The sequence below is a fragment of the Sebastes fasciatus genome, chromosome 17 (genome assembly GCF_043250625.1).
Source record: "Sebastes fasciatus isolate fSebFas1 chromosome 17, fSebFas1.pri, whole genome shotgun sequence".
Classification (NCBI taxonomy): Eukaryota; Metazoa; Chordata; class Actinopteri; order Perciformes; family Sebastidae; genus Sebastes; species Sebastes fasciatus.
Genome location: NC_133811.1, coordinates 31,247,207 through 31,270,649, shown reverse-complemented (window position 1 = coordinate 31,270,649; position 23,443 = coordinate 31,247,207). Strand labels below are relative to the sequence as shown.

Here is a 23,443-nt window from a genome sequence, read left to right as displayed (position 1 = left end):
CAGCAGATCTGGTCACTTGCTGAATAAATATTGCCCACTACCATAGTGAATGATTTATTTGTGCAAACCCTCCTCTATCTGTTCATTTCAGAAAGGCCCTGGGCAACATGTCCAGTAATCCATCTGAATGTTGTCGGACATCCAGCGGAGCCGGAGGCACAAAGTCTCACATGGGCTAATCGAGGTGGTAACAGTGGTGTGATGGAAACACCCAGCAACACCTCATCTAGACCTGTCCTGTCTAACAGTAGGAAGGCAGCAGCATGTTCTGGGAACGCTTGATGAAAATAAGCTTATGAATAGACTGTTGTTGACAAAGACTGAATGATATTAGAGACTGACCCTATGTGGGATGCAGAGGAGATCACATGCTATTCCTGCAGACACTAATGTCCTCACGACGTTACACGTTGTAACGGGGAAAATGCAGCTGTGCAGCAGTGACTATGTTTACCTGCACAAAATATTCAGTTTTTTGCCCTTATTCTGAAAAAGACAATATTCCTAATCCGGAAGAAATAAAGTCGAAAAAAAGGTCTGAAAAATGTCAAAAAAAATGTCGGAAGAAAAAAAGTAGAAAAAAAAGTCTGAAAAATGTCAAAAAAATGTCGGAAGAAAAAAAGTCGAAAAAAGTCGGAAAAAAAAGTCGAAAAAAAGTCTGAAAGATGTAAAAAAAAATGTCAAAAAACAAAAGTCTGAAAAATGTCAACAAAAAAAAAATGTCGGAAGAAAAAAAGTCTTCCTCCGTTTACATGCAGCTTTGCATACTCTGATTAACGTACCATGTGGCAGACTTGTTTGATTGTGCAAACACATTCTCCCTCTTTCATTCCTTCAATACCTTCTCATCCCAACTCGTCGCATACCGCAGCTTTGTCACGCCCTTGGCGTCACTTTATTTTCAGTTTCAAAATCACTAAAGTTAATCTTGTCTTCACTTTAGGATTAGGCAACAAAACCACTATAGTTTGGTTTAGGAAAGAAATACATGGTTGGGATTAAAACTACTACATCTGTACAGTGAAAATGACACTTGTTCTGCATAAGAGAAATATAAACAGTGAAATCCTAATCAGAACTGAGGACACTAGCTGGACACAAAACTTGATCAAATACAAAGTCTACATTTGTGTTTATTCTGTGCATGGTGCTCTTTTATTATGTCTTCCTGTGATGGTGAAGTGAGGGTTCACAATTAAGAAAGAACTTAGAAATGTCAGCCTGCTTGTTTCCAAGCAGAAAAAGGGAGAACGTGATGATGAAGATGAAGATGACGGCACAGTGAAAGAACAACACGTCGGGCTGTACAGAATATTGTGTTCTAAAAAAGCATCATGTTTAAAAATTGACAAAATATAAACTATATGTGTCTGATTTGAATGGGCAGTGTGTAATAAGGAGGAGGTTATATTCTGTTTTAATATCAAAAATGTAATGTTACAGTGTGTTTGTATGAACTCAATTAGTCAATAACAGGTTAAGGTATCCAGCAACATTCATTGTAATACATTATCCTGTCAGTGTCCTGGACAATCATCAACATTGTGCTACACTTTTCTATTGAATATTTTCTTTTCAACTGAAAAAAACAATATCCTTTTTAGTTTCAGATGAGCAGTCCGTTAAAAGATTTGAACAACCTCTCAGGAAGAAGTCAAACAGTCGTGAATTTGTCTCCAAATCAAATGCTCTTAAAGTTAGTAACGGCAACCCAAAAGGGTCTATCCTGGGTCTTCTTCTGTTCGCTGTCTATAAAAATAATATCATCTCTGCCACTCCAGGTTACAATTAACATTTTATAACAAGGGATAATAACGTCTTATGTCATATGCTCATCTTTTAAAGGGACTGTTTGTAACTTTTTTAAGCGTATAAATGTAGCGGGTCGGGACACATGCACGCTCGCATATGCGCGCTCGCGTGTGGCCGGCGTCCCCGCTCCTCTGCCTGCTTGCCTTCACTCAGACAGAGCGCGCGTTCTCGCGTACTCGCTCCACCTCTAGACGTGAACGCGCGCTCACTCCACACTGCAGAAGAGTTAGTTTAGCTCTGAGAATATCTAGTGAATGTACAGTGGACGTTTGTGCAGAAATAACTGCTGCAGCTCCTCCAGACCAACAGAGGTTTCCCGTGTCTTGTGAAGTGACGGGACTCCGCAGAGAGAAACGTTATCGTCTCGTTACCGAACGGGTGCCGGTGTCTCCCTGCTCTCTCCGGCTGCGGGCGGAGGGAGACGAGTTTCTCACTGCAGAGCCCCGCTGCTGAAGCCTGCGCTGAGGCAGGAGAAGCAAACACAGTATCAGCATTGATTCATGGAGAGACCTTCGTCTGGTCAGCTAACATTACTGCCAAGCAGCTGAAATATAGAGTGATATTGAAGTTTTAGCTGACGTGTGTCGCCTCACTGTTTTGAGCGATGCTCCTTCATGTCTATTTAGAGCGAGCAAGCGCGAGCCCGACGCTGACTTTCGTTGATTTCACGGCCACAGGTGTCGCTGTTAAGAAGCATTTCTGAAAGTTACAAATAGTCCCTTTAACTGGTTTTAAATTCAGCATCATAAACTGGAACATAACTTTAGATAATCTGAATAAACTGTCGTCTGACTTCTCACATTCACTCACTGTATGTTAAGAACTGGTGTAATTAATGAATGTAATCAGCCGCATTAACCAGATAACCTTGTTAATGTGTGACGTGACAGTTGCAATAGTGTGAATGTGAAAGGCTCAGATAGAGCGAGATGATGCAAATCAAAGCTTTTACAGTTCAATGAGGCAGCCATCATCCTGTGTTCTACTCTTCACTTTCATCAGGCAGACAGTGATCTAATGACCTCTAATTAACCGCTGTCATGTTGAACTCCCTCTCTCTGGACGAGTACACACTGCCCATTTGGTAGAAAAGTAGAAATGTGAAACATATGAGGAGATATTGTAGACGCTGATGTCATGCTCAGTAGAAATGACTAACACTGTGTCTGGAACGCTCTCAATACAAAACCATGAAGTTACACACAGCGGCGCTGAGGAGATCTAAAACATAAACACACAAACAGAAGACAGAGGTGGGAATAAATAAAGTAAAGGTCACATCAGTACACTGCTGTTGACCTGTTCTAGTGACACGAGCACTACAACAACAAGAACAAGAACAAGAACAACTAAAGCAATCAAAAGATGTAACGATCACCCGATCAATGATTAAGTCAGAACTTCAGGAGGGTGAAAGGAGTAATCGCCCCCCCGTGATTTGATAAAATTCATCTTTTTTTTTTTTTATACAGAAATTGAAAAAATATTTTTTCACATTGAGAGGGAAAATAAAATATTTACTGTACAAGAACATGACACCAAACTTATGATCAAAATTTGAGAGGGACCGTTTGAGTCCCGATGAGTACGATCCAAAGAAAAATCACCCACAATCCCTTTTGTTAACGCTGTTTGGAACACACGGTTAAAAAACACTTCCAAGTTATTGATAACCAATTGTGATGGTAAGAAAAGCCGTAGAAAAATAAAGTACCAGTAATCTCAAGATTAAAAGACCAAATGCCCTTGAAAATTTTCTTAAACTCTCCAGACAAATAGGAGAGGAGTAAATCCACATCATGCTGTACTTTATTTCATTTTCTCTCTCTTTAAAAAAGTTTTCTTTTCTTATCAGTCCAGCAAGTTGATCTTTAAGGGAACAAGAGGGGATTGTGGGGAATACCGGGAGGGAAGTCTTGGGAATTTGGCGACTCCGTCTCCTTCGGGTCAAACTCCACGCTCACGGAGGTTAAAGTTCATAGTTCAACATCGAAGCTCGTTCCCTCTCTGATGGGGTCCGGTGGGTTCGTGTTGAAGGCAGTGCAGTTGGACGTGACGGCTGGAGGGGGGGGGGGGAGTGCTGCGCTAAAATGGTGTGATGGAAACACAAGTGAGGGGGAGAGTAGGGGCAGCTGGGAGGACTGAGGTGGAAGGATTGGGAGATTGGGAGATGGACAGATGGCCGGAGAGAGGAAAGAAGAGAAAGATAGTTTTAGTGGATTTTAACACCTCGGCCCCGCTCCTCATCGCTGTTTAAATATAAATATAACCTGAATTATTATGATGGTTATTACACACACATACCCAAACATACCCGACTACTAAACTTTACTCCCCAGCTCTGATCATATCATCACATACATCATCGTTTATCTTAATGTCTGTCTTCTATTTTATGTACGTATGTCACCGTGTATTTTATTTTCTCACGTCTCTTCACCAATAAATAAAAACAAAAACAAAGAAGATTTGATAATGATAATATTGTAAATGATGATAATGATGGTTGCAATGAAATCTGAAATAAAGTGTGTTGGAGTGGTCGGAAGACTAGAAAGGAGCTTTATAAATGCAAGTCCATTTACCATTTATTTACTTCACTGTGAGTCTCCTGGTAAAAAAGACTTTAGACGCGGTGGAATAACCTGTGATACAGTATATTATTGTTCACATGGTAAATTATGTATAATGGCTATTTCCACAGCACAACAGAAGGATCATGTGATACTCACTCTGCTAAAAACATTTTTACTTTTACTAGAAGTAATGTTTTAATTTACTAAATTGCTGCAAACTCAACACTTCCTGCACATGTTTCACATTAAAAGCCTCGCAGGAAGGGGAAGGATTAAAAGGCTTTTAATGTGAAACCATTTCTGGGGGAGGTGTTGACTTACATTGACGGCAGTTTAACGGTTATAAAACATCAAAATAAGAGACTAGGAAAGAATGAGTGATTGAAAACAGTACTCTCGTCAGAGAAGAGCGTGTTTGAGTATGAGATGTAGTTGTACTGATGGAATTCGAGCTGTGGAAATTAACATTATACTGAATTTATCAGGACGAGAGGAGGACGTACTGTTTGGATTCACTCAAACAGTACGTCCAGTGTGAGTTCAGACCAGAATGAAATAACTGACATGTCCCCAAAACAATGAACAACAAACCCCCCCTCACTCTATAACTCCACAGGATGATTCACATCTCCGAGCCTGAAGTTACAGAGTTCAGAGGAAATGTTTCTGCATGTAGAGCCGTGTAATGAACATGTGGAATAAGTCAGATAGAAGATGTAGTGGTTAGCGTTTAGGGGGGGGGGGGGTGAGGTTCTCAGGCTTCTCTCTGATGTAAACACATTGAAGTTGATTGAACATGCCAGTAAAACAGAGAGAGATGTGTCTCACAGTACTCGTCCCATCGGCCTCTTTACAAAGCTCCTCTCAGAAGAATACAGAAGAGAACTTGGTGGTTTCAGAAGTATTTTTCCAATTTTGAAATTGCACTTGTAATTCTACTTTAATTCTAACCTCAGGTTTCTCAGGACAGACAGTTCCCATGATAGAACAGTGGAGAGCTGTTTCCTCAGGGCAGAGCTGATCAAATCCTCTATGTGAAGCTGTTTTCACCATCATGTGCTGACTCTACGGTAGCTCTGGCTTTCTGACCTCCACTGCTGAAGAGTGGCGTTATGGTACGTGTCCACCAGGGCGTTTTTTTATCGCGATGGGACCTCCGCTTCCCAGCGTTGGACGCTTGTTGGGCCGCCACTAGACACAACACACTGGACTCCTGATTGGATGAACGCTTTCCCTCCGTGAGCTGCTGCTCCAGCTTTCAAACCAGAAACAACATGGAGACTCGTTTGGAAACTTTCTTCTCTTATTTCATGAAAATAGTTCACTGAGATGTTTCTGACAACATCTGAGGAGAGAAATAATCCATGTTGCTGAATCTGTCTTTATTTTAGATCAACGTTTATTTAAAAGATTCTAGAGAGTTTGGAGAGGCGGCGAGTCGCGTCGGACGCCCGTGATTTGCATAAAGTAGACTTGACCTCAATTTTATGCAAATGAGGAGCGGCCGCCGTGCCCTCCGTCTCTCGAATCGCGCCGCCACGCTACCAGAATGCATTGCACGGCTGCTCACATAGACAATGAATGGGAAGCGTGGAAAGGACGGAGGCCGTGGACACGTACCATTACAGTTTGCTAACAGGCTCACAGAAGGCCTCTCTGGAACGCTGAAATTGACAAGTTCAACTTGAGTTGAATCCACATATTTGAAGTTAAATTGTTAATTTATTGTTTAATTATCATCAAAACTTTGGTAACACAAGAATAAAAATGCTAACAGCTGTAGGTTTGGCTCACATCCTTCCACCGTCACTGCTGATCATTTGGAGTGTTCTTGGCTAAACGTGTTCTTGGAACAGTAATAGTGGTTCCACATTGACAACAGACTGCTACCCATGTTCCTATCTCAGGAATAGATCTGGATTTTCATGCAGGTTTTTCATCCCTTTAGTGCGCTCTGTCTCAGCTCCACCTTTGTCTCGTAAGGCTCTGGCTTGGACTCAACGTTGTGTTGATGTGTACGTGCTTGAGCCCGATCACGTGATGAATGGATGTAAAAATCATACAATCATGCGGGCGGTCAACAGTTCTGGGTGACTGTAGCGGTCTTGTGTTGTTCATTTAGCCTCTATTGTTTTCCTCCTGCGTGCACCGTAGGACTACATAGACTATCACTATTACTTTTCAACTTTTACTTTGGCAGATTTGCTCATCACTATGCCTTCCTGGTCCGTCAGACAGCACTGAGGTTCAGACTGGAAGTTGGTGCCGCTGTGTTTACATACCAGGCTGTCGACCGACCGGCTAAATGGCACCAGACTCCCAGCCTGGACCCTCTGCTACCACATAAACCAGGTCACAGTGAAGCCACATGGGCACCATTATAGAACATCCAGTACCTCCTCATGCAGCTGAAGCACCGCGTTTCATGTTGAAACAGGCTGTTACTATACAGATTTATTAAGAAAACTGGATGTGCCCAAATGTGCACTACTGTTTTCAATGAGTTTGCAAGGACAACCTGTGTGTACTCAGCGAGAGAGAGAGAGAGAGAGAGAGAGAGAGAGAGAGAGAGAGAGAGAGAGAGAGAGAGAGAGAGAGAGAGAGAGAGAGGTGGGGTCCAAGCATCACGTCCAGCAGCTCCAAGAGGAGCAGCCAGGTGGATATGGATGTTGATACTGCAGTTATAATAATGATGATGATGGGTGATGGTGGGTGATGGCTGATGGTGTTTGTGGGTGATGATGGTCACTCACCTTCCAAAGGATCAGTCGGTGTTACTCCGGGCTGATCTCTGTCTCCTGGTGTACGACCACTTTGGTAACAGACATGTCTGGGTGCTGCTCTTTCGCCTCTTTAATGGCCTGAGCCAAAGCCTGCGGAGGAAGAACAACAGACCAGGCGTGTTGAGTAGAACACGATTAATGAGTTTAATTAAAGTGACTCGCATGCAGAACAGATTTACTTGATATATGAACACAGTTGCTCTGTGAGGCAAATTAAGCCCACAAATTATTCCAGCTTCACTAACAGGTACACAACACAATGAAACCACCTGCAGAGCTCTGAAGAAAACAACATTATTACAATATCAGTTAGTGGGAACAGTGAGACATGAAACGGTACTTTCTATTCCATCATTTCTATTCCTCACCTTGTCGTGATCAATCTCAGTGTCTCCAGTGATGACGATTCTCTTCTCAATGCGAGTCTCAGAGATCCCTCCTTTCACCGTCTACAACAGAGACGTGACACAAGCTCAAATATAAGCAGGGAAAACATGCAAAAATCAAAATCCATCTTTGTTATCCCTCTAAATTTTGGATGACAACAGAAAATCCACATTGGCAGTGAAGCCAGAGAAGACCTGGCGTTGATCACCCTGGAAGACAAGTTTGATGTCCCTCCCCGATAGAGGGTGAGAGTTTTGGAGGACGATGCAAAGGAACATTGATGTATGAATAACACACATTAGTTATGTAGGTAAAGCGATGTCTTATTTAAGAACTATAGAGTAAAACAACTAGACTGGCAGAGTGTCACACTGAAACTGGCATTTCTGTGCTGGTTGTACCAGATTCAACCGGCGGCATCAGCAGACTCGTATTAACCACGTCTTAGAGATCCACCAATGTTGTAATGTGCATAATATCCAAAACAGCGAGGGACTCTTAATATTTGCCTAAATTCTAGATGCACATTAACATGCACAGTTCACTTGATGTTTCTGTAGTAGGGCCAGTCACAGGAGAGTGGCGTGCTGCTGATGCGAGGAACATCTTTGTTAAGATGGACGATGAATGGCAACCAGACATTCCTGATTCTGGTTTAGTTTCTATTCTAAAGGTCCGAGCTCTGCAAGGTTGTTAACATGAGAAGAGGATTGGAGCTGGCCAACACCAACATGCACCTGTTCCTTTCACCTCACACAGTGTCTTTGCCTCAGGTCTTTCCCTCCTCATGCAGTTTTGAATAGAGTGTCTTTCATCGATGTTTCTGAGTAGCTGAGACATGTTGCTGGGTTTTCATGTCCATATTAAAAAACAAATGTGTATCTACTGCTGTACATTCATTTCACTATTTTTTACGTTGGCATGTTTGTTTGTTTGTCTGTTAGCAGGATTACTCCTAAAGTTTGCGATGGATTTATATTACATGTTTTGGAGGGGTGGGGTGTAGCACAATGAACAATCCATTAGATTTTGATGGCGATGGATTGATAGGGGTTCATCCGTCTTACAACCCCCGTAGCAATGATGAAAAAACGAAACACCAACCTTCAGGTAACGAGGCTACAAGCGATGAACCGAATTGACCTGCTATCAGCTTCTTCAATTGCGAGAATATAGAAGGAACAGATTGCGTGACGATGTTAGGGTTTTATACTAAGTCATCACATGGTCACAGGTGACTTTGTTGGTATAATGACTCAACCTGCTAATATATGCAAGATGGAGATATCCAGTGCTAAAGCACCGCCGTCTGGCGTTCAGAAAGAATGAAATAGAACCGACAAAACATCAGTCATAAACATCTCAAGTGTATTGTTGCCTCAAAAAACAGATTGCAATAAAAGATCTGAGTTGTTTACATGAGTTTATTTACTAATATGGACAAAAACTCAGAATTATGTTTCAGATTTTCACATACACCAATGAAAGGAATTGGAGGTGAGTGGAACAACGGCTCATCAGGTAACTAGGGCATGACATTCTCATTCTAGTCACGTTCACGTCATTTACACTTCCCTCAGTCACTCTCCAGCAGTTCCTTGTTGTGAAGGGTCAATAGTGATTGAGTTAGGGATAGGGATCCATCACAGCATGGGGGTAAATGACTGCATTGATCTGTATTGACTGACTGTGGGGCTGTTAGTGAGGTGAGCAGACCTTGGTGATCTGGGTGGTGGTGGTGGTGCTGATGGTCTCTGAGGTGATGGTCTGGGCACTCAGCAGCACTCCTGAGTCCCTCTCTGCCAGACTGTCCACTGGCTGTGGGAGAGACACCTTTTAAGGGTTACACAAGAACCTCAAATGAATTAGGTTAGTCTTTCTTTTTTTTTATTTCAAGACTTTTAAAGACATTCTAGTCCTACATGGAACCAGAGCTGCGTATTCAACCTCAAAACTTGTTTCGTCTACCGACCAAAATGAAGCATCGCACGTCCGGTCAAATAGTTCTTCTTCTTTACTCATCCTTCACTCCGACATTTTCTCATTTAAATCAAAAGCTTCTAATTATAGACTGTTTTATTCAGATTAAATTATTGTACGACTGCTCGTGTTTAAATTACTTAAATATTTGAGAACTTTGGCTTTTTTAAAATAAAATTAGTGAAAACAAATCATGTTTAGTAAAGCACCAAAAAAGTACTGTTTTGGTATTGGTACTGAAACTCAGGTGTAATACCAATATTACCGTTTACAGAGCACTTTTATCCAAAGTGCTTTACAATTTGTCTCTCATTCACCCATTCACACTCGTATACCAATTGCAGCAAGCTACCATACAAGGGGTTCAGGAGGAGCTGGGGATCGAACCACCGAACCCTGAGATTAGTGGATGACCCGCTCAACCTCCTGAGCCACAGCCGCCCACTGTGTGGCAACTATAAGGCCTTAAAGGAGCCATTGATGGAACAAAGTGTAAGACCTAGCCTAGTGAGCTTAGCCTGATTTCAACAGATTGTCAGAGTCAGACTCAGACTGTCAGGCCGGGACCGTCCTCTACAGTGAACATCTGTACAAATATCTGCATAGTATACAAGACTTTTAATCAAGGCCTGTAGATTCTTAACGATTCCCAGAATTCCCCTCACCTGTGCTGACTCGTATGTGATGGTCTTGGTCTCAGTGTGAACTAAGGGGATGTCCTTGTAGGTCACACTTCCTCTCAGGGAGTTGGTGATGTCTGAGATGGTGATTGTCTGGGTCTTTAGCACAGGAGACTGGAGGGATCAGATAAACAGTCAGCAGCTAACTCCATACAAAATACATATATACATATACTGTAGATATAATATACATGGGAAACTTAGGTTACTGTTGCAACGTTCTTATACTTAGAATGAGTTTATTTCACACAGGGATGAACCTGATCTCATATTGAGATGGAGAGGTGCACTCATCAGTGGCCATTCATTATATTCATTACCTAGGCAGTGAAACATTAGGGATAGGTCGCTAACTTTATATCTAGCGGTCACCAGAGTTATGCCTCGGCCACACCGGGAACATCAGCAGCGCGTGGCGGCTGCATTACCTGTTGTTTTTTATTTCGGCGTCTCGTTAACAGGTTAGAGCAGCCACACTGACACGGCGTGAGACGCTGCGTCTCTTCTTCAAGATTCGAGGTCTCGCCTATTTTTGACGCGAGCTGCGCGGTTCACAGCAGCAACAGCCAGTGAAGGTGATCTATTGACTGTATATTGACATCATACCAGCAACATTACTACAGTTCACATGTCTAAACATCTGTAGAAAACTTTACGGAGATAAAAAAAAAAAGTAAAGACTTGTTTTTAAATCAACACTTCCTGCTTTCATTTCAAAATAAAAGCCCTCAACCATTTTTTTCTGTGGACAGAATTCCTTAATTTGTTAACATGAGGCTTTTATTCTGAAATATGTGCCGGAAAGTGTTGTAGAACATGCAGTGACTTGCAGAGCTCCATGAATGAATATAGTACGGGGTTTTAATTGTGGATTATTACTATTATTTACAAATTACCACATGTTTCTGAACCTTTCTCTGTCTAAAATAAATATAAATGACATTTATAATGAAATGAAACGGCCATTATGAAAGGAGAACTCTATGTAGAAAGAAACAGCTGACAGCAGCAGCAAAAACGCAGCTGGTGTGAACACCCGACACCTCAGTCACGCAGCCGCCACGCGCTCCTGACGCGTGTGGATGATGCGTTAAGGTGAGGTTTTACTGAACAGGCGCAGGAGAAGCCTCACATTCTTTATTACTGTATCTGCAGCTCTTCAGAGTTTAGGTGAGACAGGTGGTCAGATGGAGAAAGCTCATTCATTACTTCTGTCTTTCAGTACCATTGTTTTTTATTGTGCATTGCTTCTGTCTTGCAATATGGTGCTTATTATTACTAGATGGCAATATTACTTCAGGAGTTGTTCATGTAGTTTCCCAAAACAACAGACCCAGCCAGAATCCTGCTGGATGTGTTCCTAAACTATGAAACGATCACTGAAGTCCCCTCCAGTCAGAACTTTGTTTTATCTTCCTGTTACTTCATATGTATGTTTGAGCTTCACTGTGCAGAATGATGTCGGTGCAGAGTTTTCACTTTCATCTGCTGAAGAGGGAAAGTTCCTCTGTGCTCACCTTAAATCTCAGTTCAAGGTGAGTACGTACGGGATGATTTTATGACATCACAACTCGTTTGGAACATGATCCAATACGCAATTTAGCGATGAAGTGTGATGCGGGAAACAGAGGAACAGGAACAGAGTTCTCAGTGAAGTAGGTGAGTTCTGGTGTCCGGCAGTTAAAATTTAGACATTAAAATTGTTTGCGTATTTATTGGATCTGGATTTTTCAATGATGGAGGAGTAGTCAATCATTTTTAAATATAATTTCTAATAAGGTAATTGATTGTTTTTTGTAGAAAAACTGTCTTTAAGCCATTGTCTGGCTTAAAATGACTGTTTGTTACGTTATTTAAAATAAGTGAACGCTGACTTTTAGTGTCACGCGGGACGCGAACAGCCGTCTCCTGGGGGAAAGTCCAGTGTTTGTTATACTCATTATTATACCACGCAACTTTCATTAACGGTCACTTGATATAATGCGTCACCTGTTCTGCACGCCGTTAGTTGAACTACGTCATTACAAACGTATTTGTGATACGTCAAAGACAAAATGCTTTTCTCTCCAAACATAATTGAAGATGCAGTTTAGTTGTATGGGAAGGTAACTTCTAGGAGACAGGGCTAATTGTACTCTACATATTTAAATGTACATGTCAGATTTGACGGATTTATTATTTCATGGTCCCTATAACAATCTTACTGTAGCTTTAAATTAACATTGGAAAATCCACAACATACTAAGAAAGAGAAAGTCAATCAGTAGACAATGAAAAACAACGTTTTAGTTTGTTTTAGTATCACAGTGAAAAGTACAGGCGTATAGATTCAGAATTATCCCAAAAATCCAATGACACTGAATCATTAGCAGGTCGTACAGATGAGCTGAACACATTTACTGAACATGCACAGTATGTTATGGACATATTTAGTTTAAATAGCAATGTAGTAAAAGTAGTAAAGACACATTACAGCTTGTATTCTGTTAATCCCACCAACATTTCAAAGGGTAAACATTATACTTTCCCAGAGTTCATTTAGATCCAGTCATACGTTGTCAAAGTGAGCAAATGGTCAACATGTCTAGTCATCATTTGAAACATCATCTATACTGTGGAAATAATGCTCAAGAATTCACAATAGATATGGTAATGAGTTCTTAGAAGATTGTTTAGTGATGCAAATAAAGTGAAGTCAACTAACTGATACAAAGTGGACTGTCGGTGGACTGAAACTTACTTCATGTACAATAATAAGAGATCTTTTAAAACATTTCTCAGGAAATTAAAGAAACGTTTGGTTCTGAGCCTTGAAATTGTGGAAGTCACACAGCAGGAAAATAATCAGGTGTGAAAGGGAGATCAAATTAAAGATCTTAGTGGAACATCAACATACAGTAACTTCCAACGTTAACAAATGGACCACGACAAAACTTTACCAAATGTGCTGTAACCCCGTCGTTAATCAGGCTGGACAAACATTAAATATATAGCTAAATATGCAACTTTTCACATTGAATATAGCTACTATTAGCAGAATGAGAATAGCAGCGTCTGTCATGTGACACCAGATCTGCTACTTGCCAAATTAGGCAACGCCCGGGTCAATAGTTGAGGGGAGTCTGTGAAAATATAGCCAAGAGAGCCTTTATTGTAAGCAGGACTAGGTTGTACATTTAAGACAATAACCTGGGTTTTGGTGCTGATACCAAAACAATACTTTCTTTGATACTTTAGTTTAGAAGCCAAAGTTCACAAATGTTAAATGTTAAATACGAGCAGCGATACTAGAACTTTGTCTTAGATAAAAAGTGTAAAACTGGAAAAATTGTTATTTAAATCAGGAAATATCTGATCAAAGAAAAAGAAACAAGATCTCGAATACGACCATCTACTGTATATCCAATGCCAACTTTCAGTACTGTTTTAGGAGTCTTTGCTACTTGGTTCCACGGATACATTTATCAAACTGAGGTTTAATATCTGTCCCTTACAGCCCTGACAAAAACTGGTTAAAACAAAAACACCAATAGAGATAGAGAGCATATTGGATAGAAACTTCGTGGACTATGTTGACTGAAGACACAGATTATATTGGACAGTTTAGTTGTGTCAAAGGCCACATTCAGTTACAGGCAGTTCCTGGTTTACTACGCTGTACAAACTTCTGCTTGCTGCTATAGTTATGTAAACCGTCGTACATTCAACTTTCTGTAGACTGTAGTTTGTGTCCTGATGCAATCCAGTAGTTTAAACCATAACCACGCTCTTCCCACACTTCTTCTCATCCCAACTCGCCACGCTCCTTGTCGACTTTACGATTAGGCAACAAAGACACTGAACGTCGTGAACACGGGATACGAACGAACAGCTGTAACGTGAAAGTGAAACTTAACGCAGAGGACACATACATCAGTCTCTTGGACGAAAGCCCTGTGCATTTCATACCAGCGTTAAAGGGTACAATGTGGGGTGGTACCGAACGGCGAAGGCCGTGACAAAGCCTCGGTATTTGATGCCCTGGGAATGAGAACAGGCTGTCTTTCCCTAATCTTTACCCAGTGCTATAGTGACCTAACTCTGACCATAACTAGGTTGCCACGTGCACAAACTGTAGAAAGAAATCATTTGAAAAACAACGGCATTGAACATTAAAAAATGTCACACTGTAAATGTCAAATATTGCAAAATTGCAGTTAACGGGACTCGCACAGCAGGGGGACGGCAAACAAAAAGAGGTGTTGAATATACTGTAACTGTCCATAATGTAATCAACCCTGGTATCAGCGGACACGGAAATAAGAAATGACCTTGCAAAAGGCAATAAAACTACTTATATCACTTAGTAATACTATAACTAATGATTAATTATCAACCAAACTGCAGCAGCAGTGACTCCCAGGTCTGCAGACAGCAGAAACACAGTCTTATCCACAGGTTAACAAGCACTGAGCCAACTGTCTGACTCCGTGTCTTCAGTATTCTTTGGCATACGGGCAGCAGTTTGACAGGTACCGGAATAAAGGGCAGTGAATATGTGAATAGTATATATAGTATAAGTGAATATATATGAGAGCTGTTACAGCAGCAGGCCGGTTGAGTATCCGGGTTTCTAGTACTGAACTGTCTCAGCAGGGAGCGTATACAGCTATGGTGAGCCCCAGAGTCAGTCAGTCACAACCTGCACTGCTTAACGTTCGTCAGACAGAACTCTACTGTAACACTGTTTACACTGCAATGCTCCATTTTGATGACTGGCAGTAACAAAAGCCGAGTAGACGGGAGAAGAGCCTTTCGTCAGTGTATAGGACTTCAGAGTGTGAGCATCTGGAGGTAATGTACCATGTTCCCGGTGAGAATCAAACTTGCAAAATAAATGTATGTTCATTGCTTTGCCAGCACTAGCATCAAAATCTAAATGTAAAGCATAAAGCATAAAGGCAGCCTGCTACTGCTCTCTGCTGGAGAGAGTGACTACAGTTATTCTAGTGTTGCAGTTACTCCTCCATCTCACTGCCTCCTGTCACCATATCAAGGCGTTCATGTCAGCGTCGCTCCAGGAGAAGGTCTCTCTGGTCACAGATAGTAATTTGCATTTTGGGAGATTACGTTTCACCGGTTACACTGGTCATTTAGGGACTGTATGTGAATTATTAAGGTGAGTTCCCACAGGATACGATGCACATTTTAGATGCGGTGAAGAAGTGCATTCAAAGTAAACTGAAAGCTGAGTGAACAACGCGCTCATCCTGCTTCTTTAAGAATCTACTTCATAAACATACAAAGACGGAAGGGACAAAGACGGGAGCTTATTGGTATGGATGACATCGATTACGTTACTGAACAACTGTGAATTAAAAACTAAAATCTGGTCCTCTCTCTAGGTTCCATGGTGGAGAGGAGGTCGTGTTGCTCTGGCTCTATCTATCTGACGTGGAGAGGAGGTCGTGTTGCTCTGGCTCTATCTGGTTGGCGTGGAGAGGAGGTCGTGTTGCTCTGGCTCTATCTATCTGGTGTGGAGAGGAGGTCGTGTTGCTCTGTCTCTATCTGGTTGGCGTGGAGAGGAGGTCGTGTTGCTCTGGCTCTATCTATCTGGTGTGGAGAGGAGGTTGTGTTGCTCTGGCTCTATCTGGTTGGCGTGGAGAGGAGGTTGTGTTGCTTTGGCTCTATCTATCTGACGTGGAGAGGAGGTCGTGTTGCTCTGGCTCTATCTGGTTGGCGTGGAGAGGAGGTTGTGTTGCTTTGGCTCTATCTATCTGACGTGGAGAGGAGGTCGTGTTGCTCTGGCTCTATCTGGTTGGCGTGGAGAGGAGGTCGTGTTGCTCTGGCTCTATCTATCTGGTGTGGAGAGGAGGTCGTGTTGCACTGGCTCTATCTGGTTGGCGTGGAGAGGAGGTCGTGTTGCTCTGGCTCTATCTATCTGGTGTGGAGAGGAGGTCGTGTTGCTCTGGCTCTATCTGGTTGGCGTGGAGAGGAGGTCGTGTTGCTCTGGCTCTATCTGGTTGGCGTGGAGAGGAGGTCGTGTTGCTCTGGCTCTATCTATCTGGTGTGGAGAGGAGGTCGTGTTGCTCTGGCTCTATCTGGTTGGCGTGGAGAGGAGGTCGTGTTGCTCTGGCTCTATCTATCTGGTGTGGAGAGGAGGTCGTGTTGCTCTGGCTTTATCTGGTTGGCGTGGAGAGGAGGTCGTGTTGCTCTGGCTCTATCTGGTTGGCGTGGAGAGGAGGTCGTGTTGCTCTGGCTCTATCTATCTGGTGTGGAGAGGAGGTCGTGTTGCTCTGGCTCTATCTGGTTGGCGTGGAGAGGAGGTCGTGTTGCTCTGGCTCTATCTGGTTGGCGTGGAGAGGAGGTCGTGTTGCTCTGGCTCTATCTATCTAGTGTGGAGAGGAGGTCGTGTTGCTCTGGCTCTATCTGGTTGGCGTGGAGAGGAGGTCGTGTTGCTCTGGCTCTATCTATCTGGTGTGGAGAGGAGGTCGTGTTGCTCTGGCTCTATCTGTTGCTCTTCCTGAGGTTTCTAACAGTGTCTCCTGTTAAAAGGTTTTTTTTCTTGGTTAAGTTTTTCCTTATCTGATGAGAGGGTTGTGGTGTAAAAGACAGAGGGTGTCGTATCCTGTACAGATTGTAAAGCCCCCCGAGGCAAATTTGTGATTTTGGGCTCTACAAATAAAATTGACTTGAATTGATAAGGGAGACTAGAAGAAAATACCAGAAGAACTGGAGTTCCTGATGAGTTCTGTGATTAGCCGCCTGATTGTGAGCCGGCACAAGCCACAGTCAACATGTACCATCACTACATCGGCTGTTTGAGGTGAATAAAATAATACAGCAGTCAAATTTGAGTGAATAACGCACGGTGCTCGCTTCTTGTTTGGTCTGAACATCTTTATCGTGGATCCGTTAATACTCTGAGTTAATATTCAATCACAATTGGATGGGCTGAGTTGAGCGATGGGATCCGCTGATAGCCAGAACAGTCCGAAATGTTGTTGTTCTAAACGCTGACTCCGAGAGGAGTCTAAACCGAGTCTGAGCCAAAGGGAAAAGTTGCATATTGTAGCTCGGCAAACAAAGAATACCTCCATCAGTCATGCAACCAACACTGCTCCCGTTAGGCTCTAAAACAACCTCTGGAATATGTCAGAATTACAACTGGGTTGTTACAGTTGTGCTGCATTTCCAAATCTGTCTTGTTATCTGTGTCCTTCAAAGATTTAGATGAGCTCAGTAATTAAACTACAGTTGAATGTTCTTATCCTCTTCATATCATCATCCCAGCATCACATCATAGTTGTGTCTCCATCGTTGGCCATATCATGGATCAGGGCTTATAAAGTCAGAATCAATATTTATATCCTCTACGTGTTACTGGAAAAAAAGTATAAAATTGCTGTGATGCATTCCTGAGTAATTCCTTTTTCTCCACTAATGAATTCTTAACTTAACTCTTGGCCTGATTGTCTGCTGAGACTTGGTCCAACATTAACACTCATTAACCCTAAAGCACGTCTGTCACGACCACACAGAGTCCTAACAGTCGGAAAGCTTTGGTCAACTCACTCACTATTAATGTTTCTTCATGTTTGTCTGAATGTCGTCCGGGGGCTGCAGAAATGTCCCAAAGTCAGATCTTTGTATACTATAATTTGAAATTCAACATGCAGTTTACTACATCGCTGTAGGACACAGGAAACCTACTCTAGCAGAAGAGAAGGAGGAAATATGTACAATGCAAACACTAAATGAAAGTTAGTAGTAACAACTCTGTCATCATCTCATCCTGCAGAATGCAAACATGAAGGTTGTATGATCACGTTTCATATACGAGAACACAGTTTGCTGATTTCTTTAAGCGAGACGATGTAACTTTTGAGAAAGGAAATAGCACTTTGTTCTCTTACAAATAAAATGTCTGACTTCATTTAAGGATTTTGAAGTTACAGTCTTACATTAGGTCCCTAAAAGTTGAGATTCCCCTACCTGAGATCTTTTGCCAGCTTCTTCCTGCATTTGGCAGCTTCAACTGTATTCATTTTAGTCTGGTTAGTCTTACTTCTTGGTATTTGTCTAATATTATAGTTGACTCTTGGTTTGTAAAAAGTGCCGCTCTGCTGATGGTAGACTTGTCCATGTTTGCGATTGGTCGTAGGCTGTAAACACCGCCCCGTTCAAGTGAACGCGCTCGTAGCCAGACTGAGAAACTCTGGGTTGATTTACAGAGTTGATAACGACCGTCGTAGGACTGCGCAGCGTGAAAGCGTTTGTGCACGAGCAGCGCCGCATCGTAACTACTTCACCGCCACAGAGCGGAGAGAGGACCTCAACTCAACAACGCTACCTCATGACCAGGGCTGAGTTTTCTCTTCCATTCTCCAGGAAACGTGCGGTGGCGACGCGCTTTGAGTTCAGGCTGGTGCACGCCAAGGGTAGAGAACGAGCAGGGAGGCAGGGAGGCATCTGATTGGTTCTTTTCGAGCGGACCGCGAGGCAGTGATTGGTAGACATTTTTACAGGATTACAGCAGCTACAGATGACGGCTCTTTAACGGTCCTTTTTCAGAGCTCATCAGTAATGGATCGCTGTCGGGGTGTAAAGACCATTTCAACCAATAGAACAGATATACTGGAGATACTGGAGAACATCGTCAACCCTGCCTTTAAGCCAGATAAGGAGAAGATACTGGGTATGTTGAAAAGGCTCCGTAGTACAGGCCTCTGGTTAGGATGCTGACTTGAGGCGGTCAATCAATCCACCTCAGCTAAAGTTACTTTAGTCAGCTAGCAGATCAGATCTTTCTGGGACAGTTTATAGAGAAATGGATGTTTTCCGTTAAAAAGGACCCGCCGTCTCAAAAATTACTACAAATGTTCACTGATAAATCTGCCACCGTTATCATCGTTAAAAAGCTTGATAGGCGTAGCAACAGTAACTAAGCTGGGGGCGGAGCTTAGTGAGGGTCAACGGCTACTTGTGGCCACAGTGGCCGCTGTTCAGCAAAAGTTACATAGGCTCGCTTTAAAGACTGAAACTGATCTCTGAGTGTGGCCCTTTGAGACTGAACTGAGGTGCACGGAAGGTAAGAAAGGTAACTGAGTATAGAACAGAAGGTGGAAGGACAGAACAGCACTGGAATGAAGCAGTCTGTAACTGGCCGAGGGCACCGTGGGTTCAATGTTCAGGGACTCTTGGTGTTAAATGAAGGCCAGCCACAGCATGGTCAGGGCCATCACCAGCAGCCCCGACAGAAAGAAAGACATCCGGGTATGCTTGAGCCTGGCCGGGTTTAGCTCACACGGGTTAACCAAGCTCCTCCTTTCATCTGGCACATTGATAGCCACCTTTAGAGTGTGACCGCAGGCTTGTTCTTCCTCCTCTTCCTCCTCCTCCTCATCATCATCATCATCAACCCAATCAACCTCACTGTCCTCCTCATCTTCTTCCAGCAGGCAGTCATGTCTGTACAGCGGCGATCCCAGCGGCGCCGGGGACAGACTACACGCTCTTCTTACCTTGTGTCCGAACAGAGTCTGCCTCCCTCGCTGTGCTCGGCAGCGGCAGACCAAGAGAGACAGATAACAATGAACAGACAAGTGGGATATGGTCAACTGACAGGAGACGGAAGATAGAAGGATGAGGGAGGGGATGGAGGAAGAGGAGGTTGGAGGGAAGATACAGGGGGGGTGGGAGGGTTGGGTATGGAGCATGGAAGGGACAGGGGACATGGTTTTACAAGATGTCCCCTGCAGCTGTTAAAGTAAGTTGTTTGTTGTCTGACAGAAGAGCGTTAACGTGAACAGACAGTTACGCCATCGGTTAGCTCTGGGAAGGTCAAGTGAGCTCAATCTCCCATTATGACAGCGTTAAGATGCTGCGTGGCTCACTGTCTGAATATGAACCTGTAGAAGTCTGGTTCTACTTGTGTGTGGTTAGAACTGTGACAGTAGTGTCATAGTTTATTTTCATAGTTACACAACGACTACAACGGAAAGAGGATTTTCAGGATTCACTTATCGCCTTAAGATGCACCGAAGAGACGGTTGAGAAAGACGTCACTTAGAGGGAAACTCTGGTTTATATCAGTTTGGATTTTATTCCCGTAGCTTTGGCTGTCATTTTTATCATAAAACATTGTACTCCCCAAAGTAATGCCAGGATCTGAGAACACGGTGACATCGCACAACAAAGTCTGACAGGGCAAGAAATCATGATCCAGATCAGACAGGTTGTGAACAAGCCAGAGTATCTAAACCAGCGGTTCTCAAACGGTGGCACACGTACCACCGGTGGTCCGCGGAGGAATCTCTGACTATCCATTCCTCTTATTGAAGCTTGCTGAACGCTCACAGTTAAGAGTTCATTAATGAGCTCGCTGGAGCTGATAAAACTAACCTGGCCTACTTTGGTCTGCCTCTGTGAAGGCGGTAAATCTGCTGCTGTTATCATGGTAACATGCGTACAAGCAGCACTAGAATGGAGAGCTTGACGGGGGTAGCAACGGTAACTAAGGGGAGCGGGTAACATGTGGTGCCTTCAAATGGGGTCGCGTTTAACGTGTTTACCGTGTTTAACATGTTTATCGTGTTTAACGTGTTTAACATGTTTAACATGTTTATCGTGTTTAACGTGTTTAACATGTTTATCGTGTTTAACGTGTTTACCGTGTTTATCGTGTTTAACGTGTTTACCGTGTTTAACATGTTTATCGTGTTTAACGTGTTTAACATGTTTATCGTGTTTAACGTGTTTACCGTGTTTATCGTGTTTAACGTGTTTACCGTGTTTAACATGTTTATCGTGTTTAACGTGTTTAACATGTTTAACATGTTTATCGTGTTTAACGTGTTTAACATGTTTATCGTGTTTAACGTGTTTACCGTGTTTATCGTGTTTAACGTGTTTACCGTGTTTAACATGTTTATCGTGTTTAACGTGTTTAACATGTTTATCGTGTTTAACGTGTTTAACGTGTTTACCGTGTTTATCGTGTTTAACGTGTTTACCGTGTTTAGCATGTTTATCGTGTTTAACGTGTTTAACATGTTTATCGTGTTTAACGTGTTTAACATGTTTATCGTGTTTAACGTGTTTACCGTGTTTAACGTGTTTAACGTGTTTAACGTGTTTAACGTGTTTAACGTGTTTAACGTATTTACCATGTTTAACGTGTTTAATGCGTTTAACGTGTTTACCGTATTTACCGTGTTTAACGTGTTTACCGTATTTACCATGTTTAACGTGTTTAACGTGTTTACCATGTTTAACGTGTTTAACGTGTTTACCGTATTTACCATGTTTAACGTGTTTAACGTGTTTACCATGTTTACCGTGTTTACGAGTCGGGCCTATATGAACGCCCCCTCATGTCGTATTCACGACCTCGGAAGTGGAAAGTTTCTGAAATTTCAGAGTTCACGACTTCTGACGTGTTTGTTGACGTTGACAGAAATGGCGGAACTCATTTTTTCGGTACATAATAAGTTAATATATTGTAATTTTAGGCATATATTGTTTTTCTTCGTAATTTTATAAATGGAAAATGTTGATATTCCGGTGTTCTCACAACTTAACCACTTGAACGCCACACATATCGTGTACACGGCTTCCCGTGTTGTAAACACGAGCTCACCAGTTTCATTTGAAGGCACCACATAGTAAAGGGTGAATTACTAGGCTACTGCTATTTGTAATAATTTGACCATCATTTGTTTCCACTGTAAGTAAACAACCGTATCTGAAGGAGGAGGAGGATTATCAGCTGTTCATTAAACATTCAAACCCAAACATGAATCAGAGAATGAGCAGGCACTGAGCTCCTCTGACAGGAAAACAGACATGAAGGATTCTGTAGTTTATATGAAGATGATAAGTAGGGAGGGAGGGAAGGAAGGAAGGAAGGAAGGAAGGAAGGAAGGAGTGGAAGAGGAGTGTACTGAGGATTAATAAATAAATCTGCTCTATGATGGGAATAGGAAAGATGCAACCTCTGGGGAGCTTAACATGAAACACGTTTTAAGGTAATTCTGCGCTGCACACAATGGGTGGGGGGGGTAGTACTGCACCGAAGGCAAGATCTGCTTTTAGCCGGCAGGAATCTACTGGCTCAGGGAGAATCTGGGAATTTTAAACTGGCGGATGATGCAATGGAGACTACATCTATTATAGGTGTCATCATAATTCCTAGCACTCAGCAATAATATGAAATTACTAAAATTGTGCCTCAGGCTTTCAGCTAAAAAAGTGCTGTTATGGCTGGATTTATTGAGTATTAAAAAATGAGTTATTGTGCAGGACCTCATGTCTGGGATAGAAACTGTGTCTTCAAGTTGTGGGTGGAGGAGAGCCGAGAGCCGGAGGGAAACGCCGGCGGATCGGAGGACTGAGATCCTCTCTGACCTTCAGTGTCATTGTCTGAACGCGGAGGACAGGATGGAGGAGGAGGAGGAGGAGGAAGAGGAGGAGGAGGGGAGGATGGAGGTGGAGGAGGAGGAGGAAGAGGAGGAGGAGGGGAGGATGGAGGTGGAGGAGGAGGGGATCTGACTGGGGAGACTGGCCCAGACTTTAAAAGATGAAGATGATGAAGACAGAGTTGGCAGAGGCACAAAGACAGAGACACAGAAAAAGACATAAAGACATCCAGGGAGGGATAGATAGAGGGAGGAGTGGAGGGTGAGACAGATGAGGAGGAGGGAGGAGGAGGGAGGAGGAGGGAGGGTCAGTGCTCTGGCTACTCATCATCAGCTTCTTTTCTTCTCTTCATTTTGCTCTTCAGTATTTCACTGATCATATATCAGGCAACACCAGTCATGCAAATACATTGTCAGGATTAACCCAGCCATGGGACGGATCGGCAGATCAAGCAAGATGACAAAGCTGGCAGCAGCCAATCAGAGAGTGAAGGCAGCGGTGAGGGGGTTAAAGGGGACGGGAGGATCTGGGACACAAAGTTGCCAGTATGCTTCAAACAAAGTGCTTATCAGATTGTTGACCGCTGCTTAAACCGCCTCCCCCCCTACACCTTCACATTTTTATACCTATTCCAAAACCGACAGTCACGCCCGCTTCACGAAGCGACTGGACGGGTGTGTGCAGGTGAGACAGTACGCAGGACTCCGTCACATTTCATGTTAACAGCCGAATACAACACATGAACGTGTGCACCCTCGTCCCGTTTGTACAGAACATGTCATCGTGTCTCGTCCCTCTTTATGGCTGCAAGCTCGTTGCCATTCAG

The 23,443-nt window shown here is 42.9% G+C and overlaps 1 protein-coding gene across 16 annotated transcripts in view; it reads right to left on the bottom strand.

Moving 5' to 3' along the window:
- Positions 1-2,171: 2,171 nt before the first annotated feature.
- epb41a (erythrocyte membrane protein band 4.1a) overlaps positions 2,172-23,443 on the bottom strand; it is a 52,377-nt gene continuing 31,105 nt past the window's right edge. For 9 of the 16 annotated variants that reach the window (XM_074614290.1, XM_074614296.1, XM_074614295.1 and 6 more), the window contains 5 exons: positions 10,204-10,332; positions 9,275-9,391; positions 7,540-7,620; positions 7,142-7,261; positions 2,172-3,953 (listed from right to left, as the gene is read on the bottom strand). In XM_074614290.1, the coding sequence (XP_074470391.1) occupies positions 7,163-7,261; positions 7,540-7,620; positions 9,275-9,391; positions 10,204-10,332 (426 nt within the window). In that variant the 3' untranslated portion in view covers positions 2,172-3,953; positions 7,142-7,162. Of the gene's footprint in view, positions 3,954-7,141; positions 7,262-7,539; positions 7,621-9,274; positions 9,392-10,203; positions 10,333-12,489; positions 22,769-23,443 lie in introns of those variants that run through there. The other 7 variants (XM_074614298.1, XM_074614305.1, XM_074614292.1 and 4 more) reach the window with 6 other exon arrangements.